This window comes from Gadus macrocephalus, chromosome 16 (assembly GCF_031168955.1).
Source record: "Gadus macrocephalus chromosome 16, ASM3116895v1".
NCBI classification, from domain to species: Eukaryota; Metazoa; Chordata; class Actinopteri; order Gadiformes; family Gadidae; genus Gadus; species Gadus macrocephalus.
The window spans coordinates 19,610,085-19,636,563 of record NC_082397.1 but is presented as its reverse complement, the minus strand read 5'-3'; the positions used below and the strand labels follow the sequence as shown (position 1 = coordinate 19,636,563).

The following is a 26,479-nucleotide window of genomic DNA, read 5'->3' as shown; positions in this document are numbered from 1 at the left end:
GGGTGGCAAAGGGTCTCGGCAAGGGGGCATGAGACGACAGTACGTGGGAAGTACCCTTAAACGTAGGCCTCCAAGACTTATACAACAACACCGGTTTTTGTTGCAAGGGGTTGCGTTTGAGGGGAATGGGCCTAGATTACATTTCCAAATCTTCACCTTCAGTTCATTTTCTAGTTTGTTTCAATGCTTTGAGAGGCTTGTGGACATAGTGGCGGTTTAATTTTTTTTACAAATACAGTTTTAAGAATAAAAGGTCAGGGGGGCAGCTGGGGTGGCAAGGCTCTAAAGTGGGCCCCCCTGTAGATCCGTCCCTACTTGGACAACACTAATGCTGTTACGCAATCGTGCACTCCCAAGCAGGTTGGTTTACATCACGCACGCACACACATTTGAATAATTTATTTGAATCCACCAAATTACATTCAGTACAGAGAAAGGATTAAAATATTAGATAATAAGATAACAAGCTTTGATACTCAAGGAGACATCACCTGTGCCACACAGCAAGGCTGCCTATTGTAGCTGAAATAGAACAGAATTTGGCCAGTTTTTTACCTCCGTTTTTGAGAGCCCTGCCAGTCCAAGGCCACTGACTGTGAGTTTGTGGACTTGCCCCAAACTGCCAAAGATTAATACTATCAATTTGCATTCATAACCTATGTCTCTGATCCTTGTACTGATGGGCTGGTATTTGGTTATTTTGTCATAAAAGGCTATGTCCATATATAGGTCAAAGACACAACCTACCTCCATCAACAGCTCCTCCCTCCTATCTTTAGCCAGAAAAATAATATCAGGGTTGTCAGGAATGTTTTTGAACACATCATTAGTACTGGTGAACCAATCTGCCATTACACAGGAATGTTTGTACATGGAAGCATTTGAGTGTTTTTTCTTTTACATTGCTTGCAATCAAGTCCACCAAGGGATATGCTTTTGGTTATACCAGGGTGTAAAAGGTTGGCCAGACAGAAATAACAATGACTCAAGAATAGTTGGTGCAACTAATACAAAGACCAAAACATCTAAGCATACGAACATATCCAATAATATAGTTATATTTCATACGTAAACAATCAGTTGTAATATTAATCAGATGGGAGCATCAATGAAGAGAAATCCCGTTAATATTGACCACAGACATCACGATCCCCGCTCCTCCTCCTCTCGTCAGCATCTACGCCGTGACTGTGAGCTCCAGGGTGACCGGAGGGGCATCTGAGACGCTGTGCGCCCACGTCCTCTCCCCCCCGGAGCCGCTGGCCCTCAGGGTGACTCTGGAGGCGCAGTCCGGGAGCACCGTCATCCTGGAGGAGACGGTTTCCACGGATTACTACGGCTGCTCCACCTTTCAGGTCTGCTCCTCACTTAGAGAAGAACCAACAAATGACTTCATTATTTAAACTAATTTCAACGGAGCAGGGTTTTATCCCAAGTCCCATTCATCAGTGGTCTAGACCCCCCCTACTACCCCTACTAACCACTGTAATGTAACCACTAACGCATAGATAACCACGTTTAAGAGTAACTACAATGTTTGGGGTTCCCTGGCTCTTCAATGTTCCGTCATGTTGCGTAACGTGGTATGTGGTGGTTGTATGGGTGAGGTTGTACCAGTACATGAGCCCTGTATGGGGCCGGCGTCCAGGTACTGGTGTCGGGGTCGGGGCGTCCGTCAGCAGGATGGATCTCAGTGCATCGTTGTTGTACCTCAAAGCTACGTTGAGCCCTTGATGATGGGGCGGGTGGTGTTGCAGGTTCCCATTGTGACCAGCAGCACGGTGGCCACGGTCAATGTGACCATCCAGGGGGAGAGAGCCGTCATGAGCAAGGAGACCAAGGTCCTCATCGCCCCTCCAGCCTTCCTTCATCTGATCGTGACGGACAAGCCGCTCTACAAGCCTGGACAGACTGGTACACATGTGCTCACCCCGTCACAAGCCTCCAGCCTACAGGGAGAGGGAAACGCTGTATTGCAGTAGTCACAAATTTAGTAGTAGTAAAACAAATTTTGCTCTGCATTTTTTGTTTACTGCAATAAATAGGTTGGATCAAAGCGTAGGCTTTTGGGCATCCGTGAACCTGGAAATTATATTTGTGTTCTCTCGCTGTTGTGAAAGGAAAACCAAACAGTCTGTTTGAGCTAGTCCCCGTCCTTCATCAATACATAGACAATGCCTCCTCACCACTTCTGGCAGACTCTTATTCTTTCATATGGTGTGTGCTTGCTGTTTAGCCTTTCACCGTCTCCACCCACAACAACCTGAGGGGGGTGGGCATGATAAGAACTGTTGTGTATTTAACAGGAACTTTGGACCAGGATTAATCCATATCACTTAGAAACCCACTGCATCGTGTTTCATCTGAAAGGCCTTTAAGGGGAACTTTGGACCAGGATTAATCCATCACTTAGCGACCCACTACATCGTGTTTAATCTGAAATACCTTTAAGGGGGAACTTTGGACCCGGATTAATCCATATCACTTAGAGACCCACTACATCATGTTTAGTCTGAAATACCTTTTAAGGGGAACTTTGGACCAGGATTAATCCATATCACTTAGGAGACCCACTACATCGTGTTTAGTCTGAAATACCTTTTAAGGGGAACTTTGGACCAGGATTAATTCCATATTGCTTATGCCCCTTTTCCACCGACAGTACCAGCTCACCTTGTCACGACTCGGTCCGCCAAAAAATTAGTTAGGCTACCTGGTGTCTGGTACTTTTTCAGTCTCCCCTCCGTCGAGGTTCCAAGAGAGCTGGGCCCCGTTTCCCGATAACGATGGATCTTCGCTCGTACGATCATTCTCCCGATGGATCTTGCGATCCATCGATAATTTCTTTGTCGCGTTTCCCGAAACTCCTCTTAACGTGAACGCGCATTCGCTGCACTCACGACGTCGTAGGATTGTAACTGTCTACTGACACGGTGCTGAAATGGGCTCCGTAGGAGGGGGAGACGCAGGAATGTCGCAGGAAAATTGTGTTAAAAAGGGTTAAAATATATCCCCATCAAGGACAGCAGAGTAGCCTACGAAAAAAATAGACTGCAATTATATGAATGCTAAAGACATTAAAACACAATTGATTAGGCTTAAACCGACATATATCAGTCCTAATCCTGAGCGCACGATCGGGAGGTGGAAGTTGCGCTTTAGATGCCTTCACAAGTCCAGCGGAGGGCTCCAGTTTTCGCCGGCCAAGTCATGCGCCGTGATATGTGTGACGGCTATGTTGCACAACATTGCAGCTAAGGCTGGGGTGGCATTGCATGAACCGGAGGACGTTGAGGACGATGACGACGAGGAAGATCGGTGTGAGGACGGCCTCCCTCATAACTACACGGCTGGTTTTCATGCGCGTCGAAGAGTGATTGAGACTTTTTTTTAACCCCCTCCACCCTCCCTCATGTCACTAAACATTCCCGTCAACGTGACCAATCCCCACCATATCCCAGCCTTTTGCCTGCTCCTTTGCTTGTTTTTTATAAAAAAAAATATTTCTTTATTTTTTTTAATTTCTTTTATTTCTTTATTTTTATTTTTTTTAATTTATTTTATTTCTTTTTTTTGCGCCTTTATGTTCTTAGTTTGGTCATTAATAAAGATTATTAATTAATTTATTAATAAAGATGTTAAAATGGCCAAAATAAAACGGGACAGTCCAGAAAATGTTTGCGCAGGCAGGGCACTCAAAGTGTGTGAGAGAAAGTGTGGGGATTTGTGCAGACTGACATAGGCTACTCATAAAACGTAGCATAAGATAATGTAAAAAAAAAATTAAATTAAAAAAATTAAAAATAAAGAAATATTTTTTTTTAGAAAAAACAAGCAAAGGAGCAGGCAAAAGGCTGTGATATGGTGGGGATTTATGGAAGCATATATGTAGCAAAATTCAAATGGCAATGCAATTTGGAATTACATTATGCATTTGACAATTCATTATGCAATTTTATAATGTAATTTGTAAACACGTTATTCAAAGTGTATTTTAACATGCAAAGTGACAATGCAATCCTCAATTAAATTTGCAAAAGTTATAACAATACAAATAGAATAACATTTTGTCAAATTCTTTGAGTTCCTTGATACAAATTGAAAAGCTATAGCGTCCCCGTGATTGCAATCCACTTCGCCACGCTCCGTGTGTTGCGATATTCAAATGACATTTCAATCCGCAAAACGGAATCCAAAACGGAATCCAAAGAGGAATCCAAAGAGGAATCCAAAGAGGAATCCAAAAAGTCAATATGCAAAGTGGCAAACGTATCAGCCAATCAGCGTCTGGGCGGGAACTACGTCACTTGCTCGTAATTTCCTTGTTCACTTCTAGTTCGTATGTGTCAGGTCCATGGTCACCAATGGAGATTATTGATACGCTCCGAAGTTTGGCCGATGATGTGGAGAACAATCGTGTTGAAGACACAGATGCAGTAGATAGAGTGCGTGTTCTGGGAGATAGGATAGACGACTTATCCTCACGGGTACGTTTTGACGCCAGTGTGGTAAACACAAAGATTTCCCAAGTGCTACAGGCACTGGGTGCGAAACATAGGGTCGGGAGACCCACCGTCTCCACCCACTCCTCACGTACAAAGCTCTCCACAACCTAGCCCCCAGCTACTTCTGGGACCTCCTCCAAGAATACACTCCCTCCCGCTCCCTCCGCTCAACCTCTGCTGGACTACTATGTATCCCCACATCACGACTCATTACGAATGGGTTCCCGGTCATTCAGCTGTTCAGGACCCAGGCTCTGGAACTCCCTCCCCCCACACATAAAACAGTCAGACACAATAGAAAGTGACGTAGTTCCCGCCCAGACGCTGATTGGCTGATACGTTTGCCACTTTGCATATTGACTTTTTGGATTCCTCTTTGGATTCCGTTTTGGATTCCGTTTTGCGGATTGAAATGTCATTTGAATATCGCAACACACGGATATGGAAGCATATATGTAGCAAAATTCAAATGGCAATGCAATTTGGAATTACATTATGCATTTGACAATGCATTATGCAATTTTATAATGTAATTTGTAAATACGTTATTCAAAGTGTATTTTAAAATGCAAAGTGACAATGCAATCCTCAATTAAATTTGCAAAAGTTCTAACAATACAAATAGAATAACATTTAGTCAAATTCTTTGAGTTCCTTTATACAAATTGAAAAGCTATAGCGTCCCCGTGATTGCAATCCACTTCGCCACGCTCCGTGTGTTGCGATATTCAAATGACATTTCAATCCGCAAAACGGAATCCAAAACGGAATCCAAAGAGGAATCCAAAGAGGAATCCAAAAAGTCAATATGCAAAGTGGCAAACGTATCAGCCAATCAGCGTCTGGGCGGGAACTACGTCACTTGCTCGTAATTTCCTTGTTCACTTCTAGTTCTTTCGTATGTGTCAGGTCTATGGTCACCAATGGAGATTATTGATACGCTCCGAAGTTTGGCCGATGATGTGGAGAACAATCGTGTTGAAGACACAGATGCAGTAGATAGAGTGCGTGTTCTGGGAGATAGGATAGACGACTTATCCTCACGGGTACGTTTTGACCCCAGTGTGGTAAACACAAAGATTTCCAAAGTGCTACAGGCACTGGGTGCGAAACATAGGGTCGGGAGACCCACCGTCTCCACCCACACCTCACCTACAAAGCTCTCTAGAACCTAGCCCCCAGTTACCTCTGGGACCTCCTCCAAGAATACACTCCCTCCTGCTCCCTCCGCTCAACCTCTGCTGGACTACTATGTATCCCCACATCACGACTCATTACAATGGGTGCCCGGTCATTCAGCTGTTCAGCACCCAGGCTCTGGAACTCCCTCCCCCCACACATAAAACAGTCTGACACACTAGAAAGTGACGTAGTTCCCGCTGGTGGCTGATACGTTTGCCACTTTGCATATTGACTTTTTGGATTCCTCTTTGGATTCCTCTTTGGATTCCTCTTTGGATTTCCTCTTTGGATTCCGTTTTGGATTCCGTTTTGCGGATTGAAATGTCATTTGAATATCGCAACACACGGAGCGTGGCGAAGTGGATTGCAATCACGGGGACGCTATAGCTTTTCAATTTGAATAAAGGAACTCAAAGAATTTGACAAAATGTTATTGTATTTTTATTGTTATAACTTTTGCAAATTTAATTGAGGATTGCATTGTCACTTTGCATATTAAAATACACTTTGAATAACGTATTTACAAATTACATTATGAAATTGCATAATGCATTGTCAATTGCATAACGTAATTACTTATTGAATTGCAAATTGCAAATTGCATTGCCATTTGAATTTTGCCACATATATGCTTCCATAGTCTACATCATGTGTCATCTGAAATACCTTTTAAGGGGAACTTTGGACTAGGATTGATCCATATCACTTATGGATAGAGGGGTTTCATCTGAAATACCTCTGAGGGTTTGGTTTCCTTGAAACCAAATTGTTCTCGTTTTGATTATTGTTTGATTTGAAAATAAGGCTGTCCTTTTGATTGTTTGTGATCCCCTTTGACTCATGTGCATTCTGAATGTCCACACTTGAATATATATTTGAATACACCTGAATTTATTTATTTGTAGTCCAGTTCCGGATCGTCTCCATGGACGCTGGCTTCATCCCTTTCAATGAGCTGGTACGTGATGTCCTCTTATTTACAATCAAACTGGAGAGCCATGAATTGTTACTGTCAGTCAAACTGACTCCAGCCGCCCTCCAGACGGGGAGTGGAGGCTGAGCTCTCTGACCTCTAGGGCTGCTGGCGCGCTCTCCATTACCTTCCATACTACTATTCTTTTGGTGTCAATATGGAAGGATTTCCTATTGATATGTCATATAAAAAAAGGTCTTTATTGATTATAATTACTCAGCTCAAGATAATATGAAGGAAAATACTTTTGTGAGTAAAGAATAGAAAATACAAATAGTATGATAAGGCCATACAAAGCTAGAAATGTATTTATGAAAATAAATATAAAATGACTAAAAACGTCCTTCCCGTTTATTTGCAGTATAAAACAGTTGAGCTTCAGGTAAGAACTCTTCAAATGTACTACATAATACATTTTTGTAAATTTTGGTGTATATATATTTCAATATATTTCAATAGTTTCATTCCAACCATTGATAAAAAAGGTATTATACACCGCTGCATGGACTTTGCATGGGACGGAAATTGAGTAATCTTGGGGGTTTTAAATAATCAGTTGCATCTGTAAGTACAGCAATACCTGCTGGATTCGCAGTGATTTGGTACATGTCTCCATGTCTTTCACTTGATGCCAAGGACCCCAACAGAAACCGCATCGCGCAGTGGCTGGATAGGGCCGCCGTCAGTGGCATCCTGGACCTCTCTCACCCCATGAGTCCAGAGGCCGCCCAGGGACCCTACACCATCACCGCCTGGACGGAGAAGGGAGAGAGCACCTCTCGCTCCTTTGACATCAAGGAATACGGTCTGCCCCCGACTGAAACCAATACACACACACGTGCACACACGTACTGGTGCTACACACTAAATGTTGTTTTAGAAACATTTTGAATCTGATGGATTTTATTAGGCGGTTTTTCATGCTTGGATAATGATACTTAGTCTTGTCCTTTCAGTTTTGCCAAAATATGCCGTCAACATTAGACTACCTAATGTCATAAATATTTTACACCAAAAAGTACCCATACAAATTTGTGGAAGGTGAGTGTCCACAATGCAGAATTCATGGAAAATGCCCTTGAGTCCCATCATGCCTGTGGTCATCATTGCTTCCTCCCACTGTTAATCCACCAATGCCTTGCGAGGCACTCCTTCTGACAGATACACCTATGGAAAGCCTGTCCTTGGGTCCATCAAGGTGGTAGTTTGTCTGAAGCGGGCCCCTTTTGTATGGCATTATGTCCCGCAAGAAGACATCTGTGTGACATCACAACTGCAGGCAAGTGGCAACTAGACCCTGCAGCCTAGGGGGTTGGCTGGCAGTTATGTGACTCGTAAATACTTCCTACATGAACCCGACTTATTCTAGACATTTTTAAATATCATCCAATGCATGGGGTAGTGTTGGGGTTATTTTGGGTCAAGTAAATCAAACATTTACAGAAATGATCACTCAAATATAAATATTACTCCTCATATCTGTCATTTGCCTCATATATATTAATGCTGCTTATATGTGAGCTAGATCTTGATCTATTTGGTTTCAGAAGGTGTTGGCTAACCTTCGCACCACTTTCTCGTTCTATCTCCCAGACGGACAGAACGGGCTGTGCAGCGCACGTCATTAGGGTATCAGAATTTGGCCCAAGAGATCAAACGTACCAGGACATGTTTGATGTGACGGCTGAAATGGAGGAGTATGGCACTGGTAGGTTTATGATTGAATGAATTAGTTGTTTTGCAGACAAAACAAGACATTGTCAGTGTTGGTGTCAAATAATGACCGTTGCCTGTATATTTTGTAGGGGTGGTCATTCAAGCCAGTGGCCAAACGCCCTTCTCTATTAATGTCAGAGAACTCACATTTGAGAATGTTGCAGATAATACTGCCTATAAGCCAGGGATCCCATTCGAGGGCAAGGTAATGGATATTGGCCATGAGCCATCAAATTTAATCTATCTATATATATATATATATATATATATATATGTATGTAGTGTATATAATGTTTTTTATCTTTGTTTGTTTTATAAATATGTAAAACTTGTGTGTGTACGTTTCCTTCCTTGGGTTCCAGGTCAAGCTGACTGGAATAGACAGGAAGGCGGTGGGGGACGAGGTGGTATATCTATACGTGGACGTCAACGCAGCGTCGTACAACCTCACGCTTCTGACCCAAGACAACGGCGTGGCTTCTTTCTCCCTGGACACCTCCCTGTGGAATAACAGCGTGGTTCTTATGGTTTGTCCTTGTGTCTGTATGTTGTATCGTTGACTTGCGGCAAGAAGGTCCTGGGTGCAAAAGCATCTGGGTCCTGGTTTTGTATGTTCTCCACGTGTTCACATGGGTTTCCCCTGGGTGAGCCAGTAACCTCCAACACCAACACCTCTGTGGGGTCAAGGCCCTGTCAGTGGACCTCCCAGAGAAGCTGTTCAATCAGAAGATTTTTCCCAGGGGGACACTCAATGCTTTCTGTATTTAAATAACTTTTTTTTTAATTTTAAAGTTGACATGTGTTGTAATATCTCCTCCTTTAGGCAAGCTCTAGACCCAAGGAAGAACGGCAGTCATTTGTGCATGAGGAACGCCTGCCTGCATACCCCTCGGCAGTACTGACCATGAGGCCGTTCTACTCTAAGAGCAAGAGCTTCGTGAAGATCTCAGCCAACGGCCACAAGAGCCTCTGTGAGGAGGAGTCCCAGGTGGGCGCCCAGTACATCATCCAGGGCGAGGAGCTTAGGCCGGGGCAGGAGGAACTGCCCTTCTACTACACCGTGAGTCAGCGTTGTAAACACTTTACACAAACACTTCAACGCTTTGCTTTATTTATAAAAAAACGTGTAATTTGGAGATATATCTCTGGCGTTAGCGCTTTCTCCCTCCCTGTTCCGATTAGGTGATGTCCAAGGGTGCAATAATGAGGCATGGGCATCTTCCAGTTGCTGTAAAAGAAGGAATCGGTAAAATATCCTTAAAATAGCCAATAGGACGTCTCCTATTGGCTCCACTCCCTTGCTTGATAGCGTGACGGGCGTTATGGAAACGTTGAACAACACCCCCGCACCAATCATATGAAACACAGCCTTTCTAAATCTGTTAAGGCTTTGGCCTTTCAAATAATTCAAAACTATTTTAGAAGAATGTATCAAGGATGTGCCATAACATTTATCATTTGAAATATTATTACTGCAAAGCTTTCTGAATTTTTCTTTAGTAGACCTTTTTTATATTGCTGCTACTACCCTCTCCATGCCTTATTCTTCCCCTTCCCTCCGATCTAGTCAACAAAGGAGTGCTATCCATCCCCCTGCTTGGAAAAGCTGCCCTCAGCCCATATGCCCAAGTGGTGGTGTACACTTTGATGCCAAGTGGGGAGGTGTTGGCGGATAACATGGACTTCCCAGTGGACCAGTGCTTCGAGAATAGGGTGTGACAGGCTAAACATCAATCTGAAATGGCTGACAAAGCTTTTTGTCAAATTGAATTTCATGGTGACTTGACTGTGCCCTTTAAAGTGTAACGTTATGCTAAGACCAAACCCAATGAAAATTGTTTAACATGACAATGCAAGTTGTGGTTTCTAAATGAGCATACATAAAGACAGCAATAGGAACTGATCAGAATGGCCATTAATACATGGTATTGTTGCTGCAACCCTTTTTTGTGTTGCTATCTCCAGGTGAAGCTGGAGTTCTCAGCAGATCGAGAGCTGCCTGGAGGAGAGACCTCGTTTCGCCTGGAGAGCCAGCCAGGATCCTTGTGCTCCGTCAGGGCGGTGGACCAGAGCATCCTTCTGCTGCAGCCGGACCAGGAGCTCAGCGCTGCTTATGTACGTTCTCACACTCTTACCAAAGACATAGACTCCATCCCAGGACAACCAGTGATGACCCAGCTCAAAGGTTGATTAATAAGGGTCAGATATAGTTTTTTCTATTTCAGGAACTATGGAAAAGGGCTTTTAGGGCAATCCCATTTCGTAAACCATGGGGTTTGCATCCAAAAGTGAACAGCAGTCTGTCGACTGTTTACTTTTCTGAACTAAGCAGCACAAGAAGCTGACAGTTGGCTACTGTTAAGACTGCTTAAGGCTAACAGGATATTGTTGTATAACACTTAATGCAATGTTTCTTAAGGATAGTGATATGGCAACTAACTATGACAAATACAATTGTGGATTTGTGATTGATTGAATAATGGCGTCTCATTTGCATAATCATATTTTTGGATAACTTTTCAACACAACCATCTGGAAAATAATCCCATAAATCCGTGACCCCCTTTTTTTGTAATTTGGTGACCAGTTTTACCAGGATTTTGTTTTTTCAGGTTTACTTAAGATTCCAATATATAGAAAAGCTTTCCAGGCGGACATTATGGGTCCATTTGGCAAAAATGAATGCCCAAAAACCAAGTTTCAGATATTTTTTATATAACGGGGTGGGGGGGCACCTTTTAGGTTTTGGAGACATCCGTACTTCCGGTCTACATATGCTTATTTTATTTGAACACTCCCAGGATTGTAGCCCAGGCTTACATAACAAAAAAACACAAATTCATGACTGAAACAATAGTTGGCTTTGACACATTTCAAAAGAAAATCAATTCAGAGAGTGTAATTTTTTGTTAAAATTAAATAAATCTAGTTAGTTGGGCTTTCTCTTGTCTTACGTGGCCTCCATTGGAGAGCCCCATTTTAAGCCCACTGAACACGGTTCACCTCAGACTCGGGAACAGCCCTCTCTCACACATCGTCATGTCAGACTGCTGCACCTGCTCAGTCCCAACGCTCTTTTCATCCGTGGTATCTGAAGGTGTTCAACAAGCTGCCTGTGCAGAAGCTGAGTGGCTTCAGCTACCGAGTGGAGGACCGTGAGCCGGATCCCTGCTCACAGTACGGGCAAGAGATGGAGGAATCCACCGCGAAGGACGACGTCTACAAGGTTTTTAAAGTAAGATATGAGTGATGGCATGAGGAAGTACATCAATAATTATGTCAAATATAATATTTGGACCATGATGCCTTATGCATATTGACATGTAAATTGCCCTTTTGTAATGTTATTTATATATTGTAGCAGGCCAGTGGGTGTGGGGTTTCCAAGCCACCAAGTTGAACAGATAAAACCATACAACACACAGAGCAGTTCAAAGGGGTGATTGATTTACAGGGTAAATAACTATCACCAGGGTGGGGAAAAGGGTAATCCGTATCCAGGAGATGTCACCAGGAGGGCCCTCAAACAAAGCGGTCTGCACACAGGGGGGTAGTCAGATGGTCCAGGTAATCAATAAAGTCTCTCTCTCTCTCTCTCTCTCTCTCTCTCTCTCTCTCTCTCTCTCTCTCTCTCTCTCTCTCTCTCTCTCTCTCTCTCTCTCTCTCTCTCTCTCTCTCTCATAATCAACCCCTGATGTTAACGATATTCTTATTGATACAATTTATTGTTACCCCCTCTCCTCCAAACATACCACTCCTCCCTGCCGTCTGCCACAATATTTATGTATCGTTCTAATTCCTAACTGCCGATGACAAACAGAATTTTGCACTTTTTTTTTTACTCACACTTTTAGGAAATTGGAATAAAACTTGTGACCAACTCTGAGGTGAAGAAACCAGCCACCTGTGTGCACCGTAGATATTACATGGCCGGAGGCAGCGCCGGTAGGTTCCTTGATATCGGCGGATCTTTGAGGATGTTAAGCAATGTCTAATTGACATGCCTGACACTGAAAATCCCCTCCATTCAGGGTCATCGGGACCCCCGGGAAATCGGCAAAAAATAGAAACTGTGAGAAGCTACTTCCCTGACACCTGGATCTGGGAGCTGATCGCTGTCGGGTTAGTGCTCTACTCCTGAAACCTGGATCTGCTGGGTCAGTGCTGGGATTGAATCCCTGTTGGGTCATTGCTGGGATTTAATCCCTGTTGGGTTAGTGCTGGGATCTGATCCCTGGTGGGTCAGTGCTGGGATCTGATCCCGTTTGGTCAGTGCTGGGATCTGATCCCTGGTGGGTCAGTGCTGGGATCTGATCCCTGGTGGGTTAGTGCTGGGATCTGATCCCTGGTGGGTCAGTGCTGGGATCTGATCCCTGGTGGGTCAGTGCTGGGATCTGATCCCTGGTGGGTCAGTGCTGGGATCTGATCCCGTTTGGTTAGTGCTGGGATCTGATCCCTGGTGGGTCAGTGCTGGGATCTGATCCCTGGTGGGTTAGTGCTGGGATCTGATCCCTGGTGGGTCAGTGCTGGGATCTGATCCCTGTTGGGTCAGTGCTGGGATCTGATCCCGTTTGGTTAGTGCTCTACTCTTCAGGTTAAACCTACACTAATTAGAGAAGTATGTTGCTAAATTGAAATAATGGGCAGGATGTCTGCAGAAGTACGATAATTGGCAAGAGTTACAAGTATCTCATTTTAAAATGGAACTGAAACCATTTCAGTAAAAATAACATCTCCCACCCCTCAGAAGAGCCTGGGGTCCCCCAACCCATCAGGGAAGATGTCCTGATTGGTCACGAGCACTCCCATCAGCTTTGAGCCGTCTTAAATGGACATATGGTCTTATACTGTCGGCAAGGCCGGCCTAGTCACCTTGAAAGGATATCCTCAGTGTATTGTCATCTCTGGCTGATGGCTGTGCCGTTTCTGATAAATGACGGTGGTTAAATGAGCGGTTGAATCTCAACCACACCCCCTTAACACACTGGAGGTCCCTATTTGACGTGGTGACCCTCTCCATCTGCAGAGACAGCGGGTCGGTGAGCGTGGTGAAGACGCTCCCTGACACCATCACCAGCTGGCGGGCCCAGGCCTTCTGCACCTCCTCCTCCCTGGGCTTCGGCCTGTCCCGGGACACGGCGCTGGTGGCCTTCCAGCCCTTCTTCGTCAGCCTGACGCTGCCCTACTCGGTGGTCCGAGGGGAGGTGTTCACGCTCAGAGCCACCGTCTTCAACTACCTCCCTAGCTGCATCATGGTGGGCCTCTCCGTGCTGCGTGTCCCCCGGCCCCCCGGTGGGCTGAGGGGGGCCGAGGACGCTCTCCATTCATTAGAAGCTACTCAGAAAGGAAGAGATCCTTTTTACACCTCTTGCATCCAAGAATTTCAACGCATTGTGTATAGTATCATGTAGTGTAGTATTATGAAGAATAGGATGTAGTGTAGTTTGTAGTATAGTACGTAGCATAGTATGCAGTATAGTATTAGGTTGTGTAGTATGAAGTATGGGATATAGTATGTCGTATACTGTAGTATGGGATATAGTACGTAGCATAGTATGCAGTATAGCATTATGTAGTCTAGTTTGTAGTATAGGATGCAGTCTAGTTTGTAGTATAGGATGCAGTCTAGTTTGTAGTATAGGATGCAGTCTAGTTTGCAGTATAGGATGCAGTCTAGTTTGCAGTATAGGATGCAGTCTAGTTTGTAGTATAGGATGCAGTCTAGTTTGTAGTATAGGATGCAGTCTAGTTTGTAGTATAGGATGCAGTCTAGTTTGTAGTATAGGATGCAGTCTAGTTTGTAGTATAGTATGCATGATGTAGTATGTACTGGATGTGTGTTGACTCTGCGCTCCCTCTCTGCAGGTCAGGGTCCAGCTGAGCAACTCGTCCCACTTCTCCCTCAGAGAGTGTGCGGACTGCCAGTACACCATGTGTGTGTGTGCAGAGGAGAGCAGGGTTTTCCAGTGGGAGGTCAGCCCCTCCTCCCTTGGTAGGACCTAATGACCTGCTCCTTATGCCCTTACCACCGCAGGAAACTCGCCTCCTTCATGGAAGGACAATCAGATCAATATAATACAATGAATTGATCCCAGTCCAGAAGAGTAGCGGCAGCCGCTCTTAAAATGAATCTCTTTTTATTTTCTCTCCATTTTAGTTCTGAGTGCGCTCCGTTCCTCGCTGTAAATGTCAGAAGTCTTCTTCACTGTAGCGTCACAGGCCCATTCGCACATCGTAGATAAATCACAGGAAAGGATCTGCCACTGCGTCTCTGAAGAACATCCCCAGTCTGGTGATCAAAGCACCACAAGCGTCCCTCGTGGCTTCACTAAACATCCGTCACCAATAACATTTGTAAAAATCACTTCTGTGTACTAATTCTACTGAAGGGCGTAGAGCAGTGACAGCACTATAGCACTTTGGTCTTTGTGATGAGAGGACTCTCACATAGCAGTTCTCACTGAGCCTGATCATGATGGTAGACGATCTTTCCGCGCATTGTGCAGCTGATTAACAAAGTGCTTTGGATTTTAATATTGTTGAGGAGGGCATTATATTGGTACTGGAGCATGCCCCTGATTTAAGTGTCTAGGGAGAGCAGTTGGCGATGGAGATAATCCTCACTTTTTGCCACTGTCATTTTGAAAGATGTGAAACAGCGGTGACTCCACTGAGTCAATCTGCTGCAGAATGTCTACTATAGTGAGGAGGCTACTCTAACTCCACTATAGTGAGGAGGCCATTCTAACTCTACTATAGTGAGGAGGCCATTCTAACTCCACTATAGTGAGGAGGCCATTCTAACTCCACTATAGTGAGGAGGCCATTCTAACTCTACTATAGTGAGGAGGCCATTCTAACTCTACTATAGTGAGGAGGCCATTCTAACTCTACTATAGTGAGGAGGCCATTCTAACTCTACTATAGTGAGGAGGCCATTCTAACTCCACTATAGTGAGGAGGCCATTCTAACGCCACTATAGTGAGGAGGCCATTCTAACTCCACTATAGTGAGGAGGCCATTCTAACTCCACTATAGTGAGGAGGCCATTCTAACTCTACTATAGTGAGGAGGCCATTCTAACTCCACTATAGTGAGGAGGCCATTCTAACTCTACTATAGTGAGGAGGCCATTCTAACTCCACTATAGTGAGGTGGCCATTCTAACTCCACTATAGTGAGGAGGCCATTCTAACTCTACTATAGTGAGGAGGCCATTCTAACTCCACTATAGTGAGGAGGCCATTCTAACTCTACTATAGTGAGGAGGCTACTCTAACTCCACTATAGTGAGGAGGCCATTCTAACTCCACTATAGTGAGGAGGCCATTCTAACTCCACTATAGTGAGGAGGCCATTCTAACTCCACTATAGTGAGGAGGCCATTCTAACTCTACTATAGTGAGGAGGCTACTCTAACTCTACTATAGTGAGGAGGCCATTCTAACTCCACTATAGTGAGGAGGCCATTCTAACTCTACTATAGTGAGGAGGCTACTCTAACTCTACTATAGTGAGGAGGCCATTCTAACTCCACTATAGTGAGGAGGCCATTCTAACTCCACTATAGTGAGGAGGCCATTCTAACTCTACTATAGTGAGGAGGCCATTCTAACTCTACTATAGTGAGGAGGCCATTCTAACTACTATAGTGAGGAGGCTACTCTAACTCTACTATAGTGAGGAGGCTACTCTAACTCTACTATAGTGAGGAGGCTACTCTAACTCTACTATAGTGAGGAGGCCATTCTAAAAGTGGAGGCAGTGCTGCTGCCAGAGACGGCCCACCTCCTCTCCTGTCAGTGAACCAGCGATGGCCTGCCATCCCACATCAGCAGTGATGACACACACACACACACACACACACACACACACACACGCACACACTCCCCGTTCCTTTGAAGAATGCTAACCGTCGCTAACAAGTCAGGTAGTCCCTCTGACGAAACAGCCAGAAACCTCTCCCTGAGGGAGGGGTGTGAGAGACACCTCTCTTTGTCTTTGTTTTGATTTGAGGGCTTTGGTAATGTTGAGGATGGGAGAGATGTTAGTCATGTTAATGAGGTGGATGTGTGGGGGGGTCAAGTCTAAGACGGATGGAGAAAGCCTTGTAAACACAAATCAAGTGACAAGGGGGCAAATAAAAAGGTTGATCGATTAGCAACGATCGTGTGTGTGCGTGTGTGTGTGTGTGTGTGTGTGTGTGTGTGTGTGTGTGTGTGTGTGTGTGTGTGTGTGTGTGTGTGTGTGTGTTTAGGGGAGGTGACCCTGGAGGTCCGGGCCGAGGCGCTGCACACGGAGCAACTGTGTGGGAACGAGGTGGCGCCCCCGCCCACGGTGGGCCGGGTGGACACAGTGGTGCGCAAACTACTGGTGGAGGTGAGGTTCACGCTCATGGATGGTACACACACACGTTGCCAACCTCGTACTCTGCCCCACACGGGTCCTCACATGTGTAAAAGAAAAGCCAACATCTCTTTAAGTCCCAACATGTTGTCGCTCTGTGTTAATCCTAAATCTTCTATTTTCTGTGTTAATCATGAAGGTCTTGAAACGCTCATGCTAAACCTAGATGATAAGCTCCCACACAGAAAGCAGTGATAATGTTCAGTGAACCATCAGGTCAAAGCCCTGCTAGAGGACTCAATGGGCCGGTTCTGAAGGACCATAGAGACCCCAGAGCAACATGATGGGGGTTGTACACTAGAGTTGACTTAATTGTGTTTTTAGCATTCTAGGAATAAAGCGGATGTTAATCCTCATAGTGAAAGTGTGCCGTTCTTCTCCCTTCCAGGCAGAAGGCACCCCGGTGGCTGTTACCCACAATGCACTCCTCTGTCCTGGAGGTCAGTCATCCCTCAGTTGGTTCCCATTTGTTTACTCAACCTACTTTGGGTTTCCTCACTGAAAAAGGGTCAACAACTCTATGTTAAGGACTACAGCGGCAAGACAGGTCCAGGGTCATTCTGCAACACATGCATTCTGAGGAAGGCCAGGCTGGCTGGGCAGCAGGAACCAAAAGGGATAAGGTTCAAATGCATGACAAATAGTAACTAGAGACCACAATGACAAAGGGACGTGAAACATACAACCAACTGACAAGGGACAAAGAAAGTGAACTTGTTTATATGGGGGAGAATCATCGCTTGAAGCAAGCCCAAATATTGCTAGCCCATTTCCAGTTTTTCCTTGAGATATTAATAATAATATATATTATTATTATTATATAGACAGAACCCACACCAGACCTAAGGGTTAAATAGAATAAGTTCTAAATGCAAGCCTGCCAATGTTATCCTTTACATTTTACCAACATTGATCTATTAAATGCTCAAAGGACTGTTAATAACAATAATATTATCCTAGATTTATATAGTTCTAAATATATGAAGCCATGACAATCCAGAGATTTTTAAACCGATCCATAAGTATTCATCATTGCGTGGATTTGAATTTGTCAGATTACAGATAACTGTTCATTTAAAATGGTTGATTTTGTACATTTTCGACACGCCCCACAAAGATAAATGACTGGATGAAAAACGTACAAATAGACACACAATGTCTACCGTAACCGTAAATTATTACAATAATTAATCATTTTTACAATAGTAAATCATTATTTCTTTAGATAATTTACAATGCTCCCTACTAACTTATTTTAAACGATGTAGAAGATGGATTGATGGAAGTCAATCGTACCTTGTAACATTTTCTCTCTTCATTTTTATTTTTATTTTTTTTCAGCAGAGAAGCCAGCAGAGAAGAACATCTCTCTCCTGCTGCCAGACCTTTTTGTGGCTGGTTCTGCCAGGGCCTCTTTCTCTGTGTTGGGTCAGTACCTTAAAGATATCCAACAAATGTTGAATAATGCAATCATAGTATAGAATTATGGAAAATTGTTAATAAAGCAATGAAAAATAATTATAATTAAATAAATATATATTTTTTTAAATATTTGAAGAGGGTACATTTGTTTTTCGTATTTTGTTACATCTCCCATATTGTGTGTGTGTGTGTGTGTGTGTGTGTGTGTGTGTGTGTGTGTGTGTGTGTGTGTGTGTGTGTGTGTGTGTCAGGGGACCTGATGGGCCGGGCCATGAAGAACCTGGACAAACTGCTGGCCATGCCGTACGGCTGCGGGGAGCAGAACATGATCCTGTTCGCCCCAAACATCTACATCCTCAACTACCTGACCAGCACCGCACAGCTGACATCCGCCATCAAGGAGCGGGCCACGCGCTTCCTGGAGAGCGGTGAGGCCTGCAGAGAGCACCAGACAGCACTATTATCACCCAACATCATACACAGTCCCACCAGAAGGTCTCCACTCTGAAACGCTCGTGGTGAGGCCAGTGTTCAGCAGATCTCACCATGCGCTCCATGTCAACGCTCCCTTACTCAGAGGGGAGGGGCTCAAAGCTCTGAGTGTGTGAGCTGAATTCACATCAGCTTCGAGGTCACGTGACACAGCCCCCTAGTGGCTCAACTAGGACACATCGGGGGACCGGGGGCGGTCCCCAGCATACATCGCCTCAAAAGTCACTGCTTGCTGCTGCTTTGGGTTTGTCTTTTTGGGCAAAAACCTGAGGAAGAGACCTATTGATGAAGACTGGAGGTTAAGAAAGAAGAACCTAGTTTAGAAAACAACTGGGCAGAGCGCAGAGCAGCCATAGGAATCACAAATTAAATTATAATTTAGATATTTTTTTGCATGTATCAAATGCAAATCTACAATCTGAGCATCCTATGCATTCATGTGCAGGCTACCAGAGAGAGCTCACCTACCGGCATGACGATGGCTCCTACAGTGCTTTTGGCAAGAGCGACGCGTCTGGAAACACCTGGTGAGTGTCAGCTGGGGCTTCTCTTCGTAGTTGGCATGGTAACCAGGTGGGTCTTCCCGCCATGTGCATGGGTTTCCTTCTGGTACAGGGCACATTTTATGAACCCCCCCCCCTCGAAGAGAAAGGAAAAGTCCCTTAAAAGGCCCCTATTGTACCACCAGCTCAGGTGCGTACGTGGGGCCCTTCATAAGCTGGTAAGACACCCTGGGAGGGAACGCAGAAAGAGGGAACCCTCCTTCCAGGGTTGGTTAGGAGTGCAATGACTGCCACAATAATGGTCAGGTGCAATGGTAGCAAAACAGGGAAGAGGTTGGTGTAGAGGTGCTGGGAGCCAGGCGTCTCTGCATGATCCTACACACTGAAACATAAAAGGGCATTGAAACCCCACCCCTCATTTTCTTACCATTACCTTCTTAATGTGTCGTTTGTGGCGCTTGTGCCTCATTCTCTGTCCCAGGCTGACTGCCTTTGTGATGAAGTCGTTTGGCGGCGCCAAGCCCTACATCTTCATCGACCCCAAACTAATCGTGGACTCCAGAACCTGGCTGCTCAGCCACCGGCGGAAAGATGGATGCATCTCATCAGTTGGAAAACTGTTTCACAACGGCATGAAGGTAACTTTAATCAATCCAAAGGAGCCATACGGCAGCAAATGTATTCAGGAGTTTCGTATGACCAACAGTTGTTCCCCTAAGACGTGCTAGAAGGGTGTGGTACCTGTCCTCCCAGCTGTGGTAAAATAGCATTTGGGAATTTATTGTCACTCACGATGCACACTTACAATAAATAACAAAGACATGCTTTTGAAATCTAGTCCAAAGACGATGTAAATACCTGACAGCCGTGTGTCTGAAGAATGTTACACTTGTATCCTCAGGCCTAGTTCTGTTACAAGGTATTATGTCTAGTGCTAACAGCAGGAGGGATGGAACTCAGACATAATGACATCTGGGCCAGATGTCTGATATCACATTGCTTTGTAGACAACTGTTTTTCAGTTCAGATGTTTGTGGGTCAGTAAAAAAGAGAACTGTACTAGGAAAATAAAAATTGACTTTTCTATTCCAAGTTGAGTAGGTCAAAAGCGATGGGATTTTCAGATCAAATCCGGAATTCCAGATTCATCATGCGTATCTGTAGTTAACGAATTTGCATGATCCGTATAAACCCGAGTGAATTGGGGTGGATTTGAGGGCATCTACTGTCTGAAGGACATTAAGATTTGTTCCTTTCCAAGTATCCTAGAGGATGTGTGTTTGCGTCCAGCTGGAGCTCAGCAGGCCTATCTCCACACCTCTGTACCCTACCCGTGCCCCAGTGGTTCAGTGTCAGGTGACAAGAATGAGCCCAGAAACTCAGGGCTCATTTCCTTCCATCGCCATAGTGCCAGCGACTTCCCACTCAGTCAAGGAGGCGTGGTTCTTTTCTTTTCTTGTGTTTACTACGTGCTTTGGTGCAGCCTGAGCTCATTCCATCCTGTTCCCCCAGGGCGGGGTGAGCGACGACGTGTCTCTGACCGCCTACATCACTGCTGCACTGCTGGAGCTGGATGCAGTGAGTGCCCCTGTCCCTGTGGATATGTAGAAACGCCTTGAGCTATACATAGAAACACCTTGAGAGAGAGAGAGAGAGAGAGAGAGAGAGAGATATATATATATATATATATATATATATATATATATATATATATATATATATATATATATATATATATATATATATATATATATATACACACACACGCACACGCACACGCACACGCACACGCACACGCACACGCACACACACACACACTCTCTCTCACTCACTTTTATCGGGCGTTAAAAAAAATATCGCCGTTAATCTATTTTCAAACACTTCCTTGTTCGGACCCATCATGTGACTGAACTAACCAATCAGGAGCTAGAATTTAGACTGAGGTAAACGTGAGGGAATCAGAGAGGCAGATTCAACAGAATATCCTGACTGTGTTAAATATGTAAGTAATAATTGTGTAACATAAATATATAAATGATTAACTGATTGCAAGTACATTTCTAGCAAATTAACTCCAATATAAATTATATTAATTTATTCTACAACTTTCAAATATTTAACTTCTAAACCTTACATTATTATGGATAATTACACGGCTCTTCTCAATGCTGTAGACTGCTCTTCACAACTTCCGGCGGTGAATTATATTTGATAATTCACCGTTAATTGACAGCTGTCAAGGTAAACGAAAGGATTTTATAAAAAAAATACTGTCTGTCACCACATGAGCTCTATATCTCGCTCTCTAGCTTATGTTGTGCAAGATGGTATAGATATAAATATATATAGAGAGATATTTATTTATACCGTCTGTCTGTCTGGTGTGTGTGTGCCCATATAGATACAGTATATAGCTGATTCCCTTGTTCCCTGGTGTGCCCATTGCAGGCAGACCCCATGGTGTCTGGGTGCCTGCAGTGCCTGAGAGTGGCGGTAGCGGGAAAGCTGGAGAACATGTACACCACAGCCCTCCTCTCCTACACCTTCACCCTGGCAGGGGACCAGCAGACCAGGGCCGCGCTCCTCACCGCTCTCCACCAGCGCTCTGTCACAGACGGTAGCTGCATCTCTGTTCGGCCTGCCCACGCATGAAGTAGCCTGACCGCAGACGTTTTGAGGAGAACATTGATTAGATCAGGTTCTAGACTAGATCATCCATAGGCACTCTACTTTTCCAATATTTGCCGGGCACGCACTCATTCAAAGAAATATTGGGGATCAGATGTATCCTGTATATGTGTTAAAGACAGTATTTAAGCCAGGCATGACTGTTTTCAATACATGTGGCTTTATATTCAAGGAATAAAGATAAACTTAGAACTCCTGCAGTAGTTCAAGTGTAGTTCTCACAAAAGCCCCTCACTATCTCTGCTCTTCTAGGGGGCACGCGCCACTGGAAGCGGGCGGAGGCCTCTGAGAAGGTTCTGGACTCCCTGGAGGTTGAGATGACGGCCTACGTACTGCTTGCGGTTCTCTCCGGACCCCCGGTGCCGGGCTTCGACCTCGACTATGCCTCCAGCATCACACGCTGGCTCATCCAACAGCAGAACCCCTACGGCGGCTTCGCCTCTACGCAGGTCGGAGGACACACACCAATGTACACTGTGTGATACTAAATGGCCCCCAGCATTAACGTCCACCCACACACGCAAGCTTTCACGTTCCAGAATCTCATTCAATCTGTCCTGTCTAACCACAGTTTGATTTTAAATGAACTGAGGAGATGTGTGGTTGTGACGCCCGGTGCAACGTGTAAACCCTGTTGGACCCTGACAGGACACGGTGGTGGCCCTCCAGGCCCTGGCCCGCTACGGCGCTGCCACCTACAGCTCGGAGGGCGCCAGCGTGGTGGGGCTGAGCTCGCTGGGCGGGGCCAGCTGGCAGTTCACCGTGGACCAGAGCACCCGGCTGCTGTACCAGGAGCAGGCGCTGGACCGCCTGCCCGGGGACTACCGCATCACGGCCCAGGGGCAAGGCTGTGTCCAGGCACAGGTGGGACCCCCAGGGGCAGGACTATGTACAGGCATGTGTCCGGGACCGGGGCTGTGTCCGGGACCGGGGCTGTGTCCGGGACCAGGGCTGTGTCCGGGACCAGGGGTGTGTCCGGGACCAGGGCTGTGTCCGGGACCGGGGCTGTGTCCGGGACCGGGGCTGTGTCCGGGACCAGGGGTGGAGGAGGAAGGAGGGGTTTCCAAGAAGCCAAGAAGGGGTTCCCACCTCATGGGTTGATGCTAGTCACTGAAGCCTGAGCGTTTGTCTTGGTTGCCCCATGACACATCTCTGGTCAACTGCCGCTTTATGGGTGCCAAGCAGCAGCTCTTATTATTTGTGTTCATCCATTGGAAGGTATAAAGGCTTTCCTTGTATAAAGTCTTAACTTAGAATAGCATTCATTAATAGTCCTTAATATTTGTCAACCATGGTCTAAAAGATAGGCATGTTGAAAGTCTTCTTCGAGAACTTCTACAATTCTATCAATTTAGTACTAATGGTCTGTATATAAATATTTTGTATCGAACTTCCCAACTTTCCTTAATACATAGATGAGCTAGTATAGCCTTTGATTTCATGGTACCTACAAATGCATATAATCAGTTTGATAATGATAATTAACTAGTTCAGTTTCAGCCTTAAAATATATATTGGCATATGGAGAGATTTTTGGACTTTGTAAGCTCCTGGTTTTTGTTTTTGTATGGTGACGGTTCCCCCAAGATCGGGGTAAGCCCCCGATTCAATATTCCTGGAGGGGGATGGCACTTAATCTAATTCAACAAGTAATTCCACCCCGATGTTGGTTCACCTTGTTGTCACCAACCAGATCGCCATGCGTTACAACATCCCCCCTCCTGGTGACTTCAGTTCCTTCCACATCGTCGCAACAACGACCGCTGTGTGTAACAGCACCCGGCCCACACTGACCATCAGAGTGGACCTCAGGTAAGGTTATGGCAAAAGGCCAGACTGTTGAGAGAGGGGTGGTGGAGACCTCAGCAGATGGACCACAACGATACCTACCAGATAGACGGGGAAACCGGCTGTGTGCTGTCACTGGCTTAGTGAATGTACAGTATACAACCATTGGATCCACCAACAACAGAACATCAAACACAACACGAGTCTATGAATGAATTCTAGACTAAAGGGTACACTGTGGACTTAACCAGTACATTTTTTAATGAGACACACTGATTTATTGTTTTGTAACTAAAATCTGCCCACTGGCTCTCCAGTCCTAAAGGTTCCATAGCCCTGTATAGATGGCAAGCAAACCAAACCCCTAAAACAACTTATCTTAGATGAAATGGGATCTAGTGGACTACATCATAATGCAATGGTTTGATCCTTGTTCAAATCTCCATTCAAATTCAGATGTTTATATGGACTCAAATTGCTCGTCATTGCTTGAATTACCTGTTACTGGCCATTTTGTGTCGCTTGGTAACGTCACCGAGGTTCTGAATCAAAGAGTCCACCATACAAAGAACTTCTTAAGATGTTGCTCGTTGGCTCAGACAACCTCAAATTCTGTGTTGGGTTTCCTTTAAGACAGTCTTCTGGAAGGTGAACTTGTTAACTGAATGGCCATCTGAGAAGGTTTTCTGCCTGTGTTGCTCAGGTACCAAGGTAGGAGAAAGGAGACCAACATGGTGATCATCAACCTCAAGCTCCTGTCAGGCTATGGCCTTCAGCAGAGCACTCTGCAGGAGGTGAGTTTAGATGCACTGGTCTGTGTGTAGCCCTAAGTGAGTTTAGATGCACTGGTCTGTGTGTAGCCCTTTAAGTGAGTTTAGATGCACTGGACTGTGTGTAGCCCTTTAAGTGAGTTTAGATGCACTGGTCTGTGTGTAGCCCTTTAAGTGAGTTTAGATGCACTGGTCTGTGTGTAGCCCTTTAAGTGAGTTTAGATGCACTGGTCTGTGTGTAGCCCTTTAAGTGAGTTTAGATGCACTGGTCTGTGTGTAGCCCTTTAAGTGAGTTTAGATGCACTGGTCTGTGTGTAGCCCTTTAAGTGAGTTTAGATGCACTTCTCTGTTCTGTGTGTAGCCATTTAAGTGAGTTTAGATGCACTGGTCTGTGTGTAGCCCTTTAAGTGAGTGTAGATGCACTGGTCTGTGTGTAGCCATTTAAGTGAGTTTAGATGCACTGCTCTGTTTTGTATTCATATTTCTTTTTCAACATGAAGATGGTTGTCAGCTAGCGTTCTGTGTTCTTCCCTCTCAGCTGAAGAGAGAGAGCAGTGTGAAGCGTGTGGACTTTGAAGAGGGCTACATCAACATCTACCTGGACGGCGTACGTACCAGGGGAGCCCTGTTCCCATCATGCTTGTGTTTACATTCCTGTGCTCCTCCCCTCACTGTTCTTCTGTGTGCAGCTGAAGAAGGAGGTGTTGAGGAGCTACAGCGTGACCCTGGAGGAGGAGGAGGCCGTCAGGAACCTGAGGCCGGCCGTGGTGAAGGTGTACGACTACTACCAGACAAGTATGCCCCCCCGCAGTCCCACTTCTTAGGACTCGTGTGAGGAGGAGTTAGGAGGAGTGCTCTTCATTTGATTGTCCTTTGTGTTGTTTCCAAGGTGACGAGGCAGTGGCAGATTACTCCTCCCCTTGTGCGGAGCGTAAGTACACCCAGTTTAACCACGGCCAGCTGAAGCTTGCCAAGGTTCCTGCCTAATGTGTACATCGCATTACAGCTTGCTGTTTTGTTATTTATTAAAGTGTAGATCCTGCTGTGCCCCTTTTAGGTTTTTAAGCAAAAACTAAAAACCAAAAAATACTTTAATTACAACTTGAGAATTGCAAATAATAACCTTCTTTAATCTTGTAGGTGATGAAGTGAATGATCTACTATTGGAACGATCGGAGCCACCAACAAGAAGCACATCAATCAAATTAAAGCCGGACTAATGGTTGTGCTACATTGTTAATTGTAGCCAGTGAATTCTTTGAATGACAAAAGATGAGATTTCATTTCAACATATACACTTTAAAAAAGAGGAAATTGCCAAGATGACATGCATTCAAGAAAGCCAATGTTTATTCAATTACAATTCTGTCTTTTAATCGATAAAGATAATCCATAGTTTCCATTGGCGTGACAGTGAGCTATGAAACAAGGTACCGTAAACACAATAATGGTCCAACAGTCGACTGGGATTGAATGGATCCGAACGACGGAAACAAACCAGTATTACAAAACAGCTTAGGTAGAAGTTTGTCTGCACAGGCTGGGTGATTACAGGTGAATTGTGATTGTGATTTCATGTAGTGCGCCTTGCTCGACATTTTATTCTCTTTCTAACAAATATTATATTAATTCATCACTACCATAGAGTTTAAATTTTGCCACAATAAAATCTTTAAATGACAAAATACAAATATCTGTTTCCCTCGTACAACACTGTTTGATTTTCAATGGAACCCATCTACGTTCCTCTATCAATAGAACCCACCGTAGCCCATCTACGTTCCTCTATCAATAGAACCCACCGTAGCCCATCTACGTTCCTCTATCAATAGAACCCACCGTAGCCCATCTACGTTCCTCTATCAATAGAACCCACCGTAGCCATCTACGTTCCTCTATCAATAGAACCCACCGTAGCCCATCTACGTTCCTCTATCAATAGAACCCACCGTAGCCCATCTACGTTCCTCTATCAATAGAACCCACCGTAGCCCATCTACGTTCCTCTATCAATAGAACCCACCGTAGCCATC

General features: G+C 44.9%; 1 protein-coding gene and 1 long non-coding RNA gene across 2 annotated transcripts in view; one reads left to right on the top strand and one right to left on the bottom strand.

Annotated features, from left to right (window-relative positions):
- LOC132474573 (alpha-2-macroglobulin-like protein 1) overlaps positions 1-26,137 on the top strand; it is a 28,565-nt gene extending 2,428 nt beyond the window's left edge. Inside the window, exons 2-36 of the mRNA XM_060075352.1 lie at positions 1,175-1,355; positions 1,758-1,914; positions 6,593-6,645; positions 7,022-7,042; positions 7,297-7,465; positions 7,617-7,701; positions 7,822-7,939; positions 8,254-8,368; positions 8,466-8,581; positions 8,739-8,903; positions 9,200-9,436; positions 9,559-9,622; positions 9,944-10,089; positions 10,342-10,491; positions 11,474-11,611; positions 12,231-12,284; positions 12,353-12,498; positions 13,403-13,631; positions 14,242-14,368; positions 16,635-16,756; positions 17,172-17,223; positions 18,128-18,211; positions 18,457-18,633; positions 19,143-19,224; positions 19,682-19,838; positions 20,713-20,778; positions 21,649-21,817; positions 22,141-22,337; positions 22,537-22,752; positions 23,582-23,700; positions 24,380-24,470; positions 24,985-25,053; positions 25,136-25,241; positions 25,336-25,377; positions 25,587-26,137. Of these exons, the coding sequence (XP_059931335.1) occupies positions 1,175-1,355; positions 1,758-1,914; positions 6,593-6,645; positions 7,022-7,042; positions 7,297-7,465; positions 7,617-7,701; positions 7,822-7,939; positions 8,254-8,368; positions 8,466-8,581; positions 8,739-8,903; positions 9,200-9,436; positions 9,559-9,622; positions 9,944-10,089; positions 10,342-10,491; positions 11,474-11,611; positions 12,231-12,284; positions 12,353-12,498; positions 13,403-13,631; positions 14,242-14,368; positions 16,635-16,756; positions 17,172-17,223; positions 18,128-18,211; positions 18,457-18,633; positions 19,143-19,224; positions 19,682-19,838; positions 20,713-20,778; positions 21,649-21,817; positions 22,141-22,337; positions 22,537-22,752; positions 23,582-23,700; positions 24,380-24,470; positions 24,985-25,053; positions 25,136-25,241; positions 25,336-25,377; positions 25,587-25,666 (4,300 nt within the window). The 3' untranslated portion in view covers positions 25,667-26,137. The remainder of the gene's footprint in view (positions 1-1,174; positions 1,356-1,757; positions 1,915-6,592; positions 6,646-7,021; positions 7,043-7,296; positions 7,466-7,616; positions 7,702-7,821; positions 7,940-8,253; positions 8,369-8,465; positions 8,582-8,738; positions 8,904-9,199; positions 9,437-9,558; positions 9,623-9,943; positions 10,090-10,341; positions 10,492-11,473; positions 11,612-12,230; positions 12,285-12,352; positions 12,499-13,402; positions 13,632-14,241; positions 14,369-16,634; positions 16,757-17,171; positions 17,224-18,127; positions 18,212-18,456; positions 18,634-19,142; positions 19,225-19,681; positions 19,839-20,712; positions 20,779-21,648; positions 21,818-22,140; positions 22,338-22,536; positions 22,753-23,581; positions 23,701-24,379; positions 24,471-24,984; positions 25,054-25,135; positions 25,242-25,335; positions 25,378-25,586) is intronic.
- On the bottom strand, positions 11,956-12,297 carry LOC132474575 (uncharacterized). The gene is made up of 2 exons (XR_009529679.1): positions 12,066-12,297; positions 11,956-11,985 (listed from the first exon to the last, which is right to left on the bottom strand). It is a non-coding gene; the product is annotated as an uncharacterized LOC132474575 (long non-coding RNA).
- Positions 26,138-26,479: the final 342 nt, after the last annotated feature.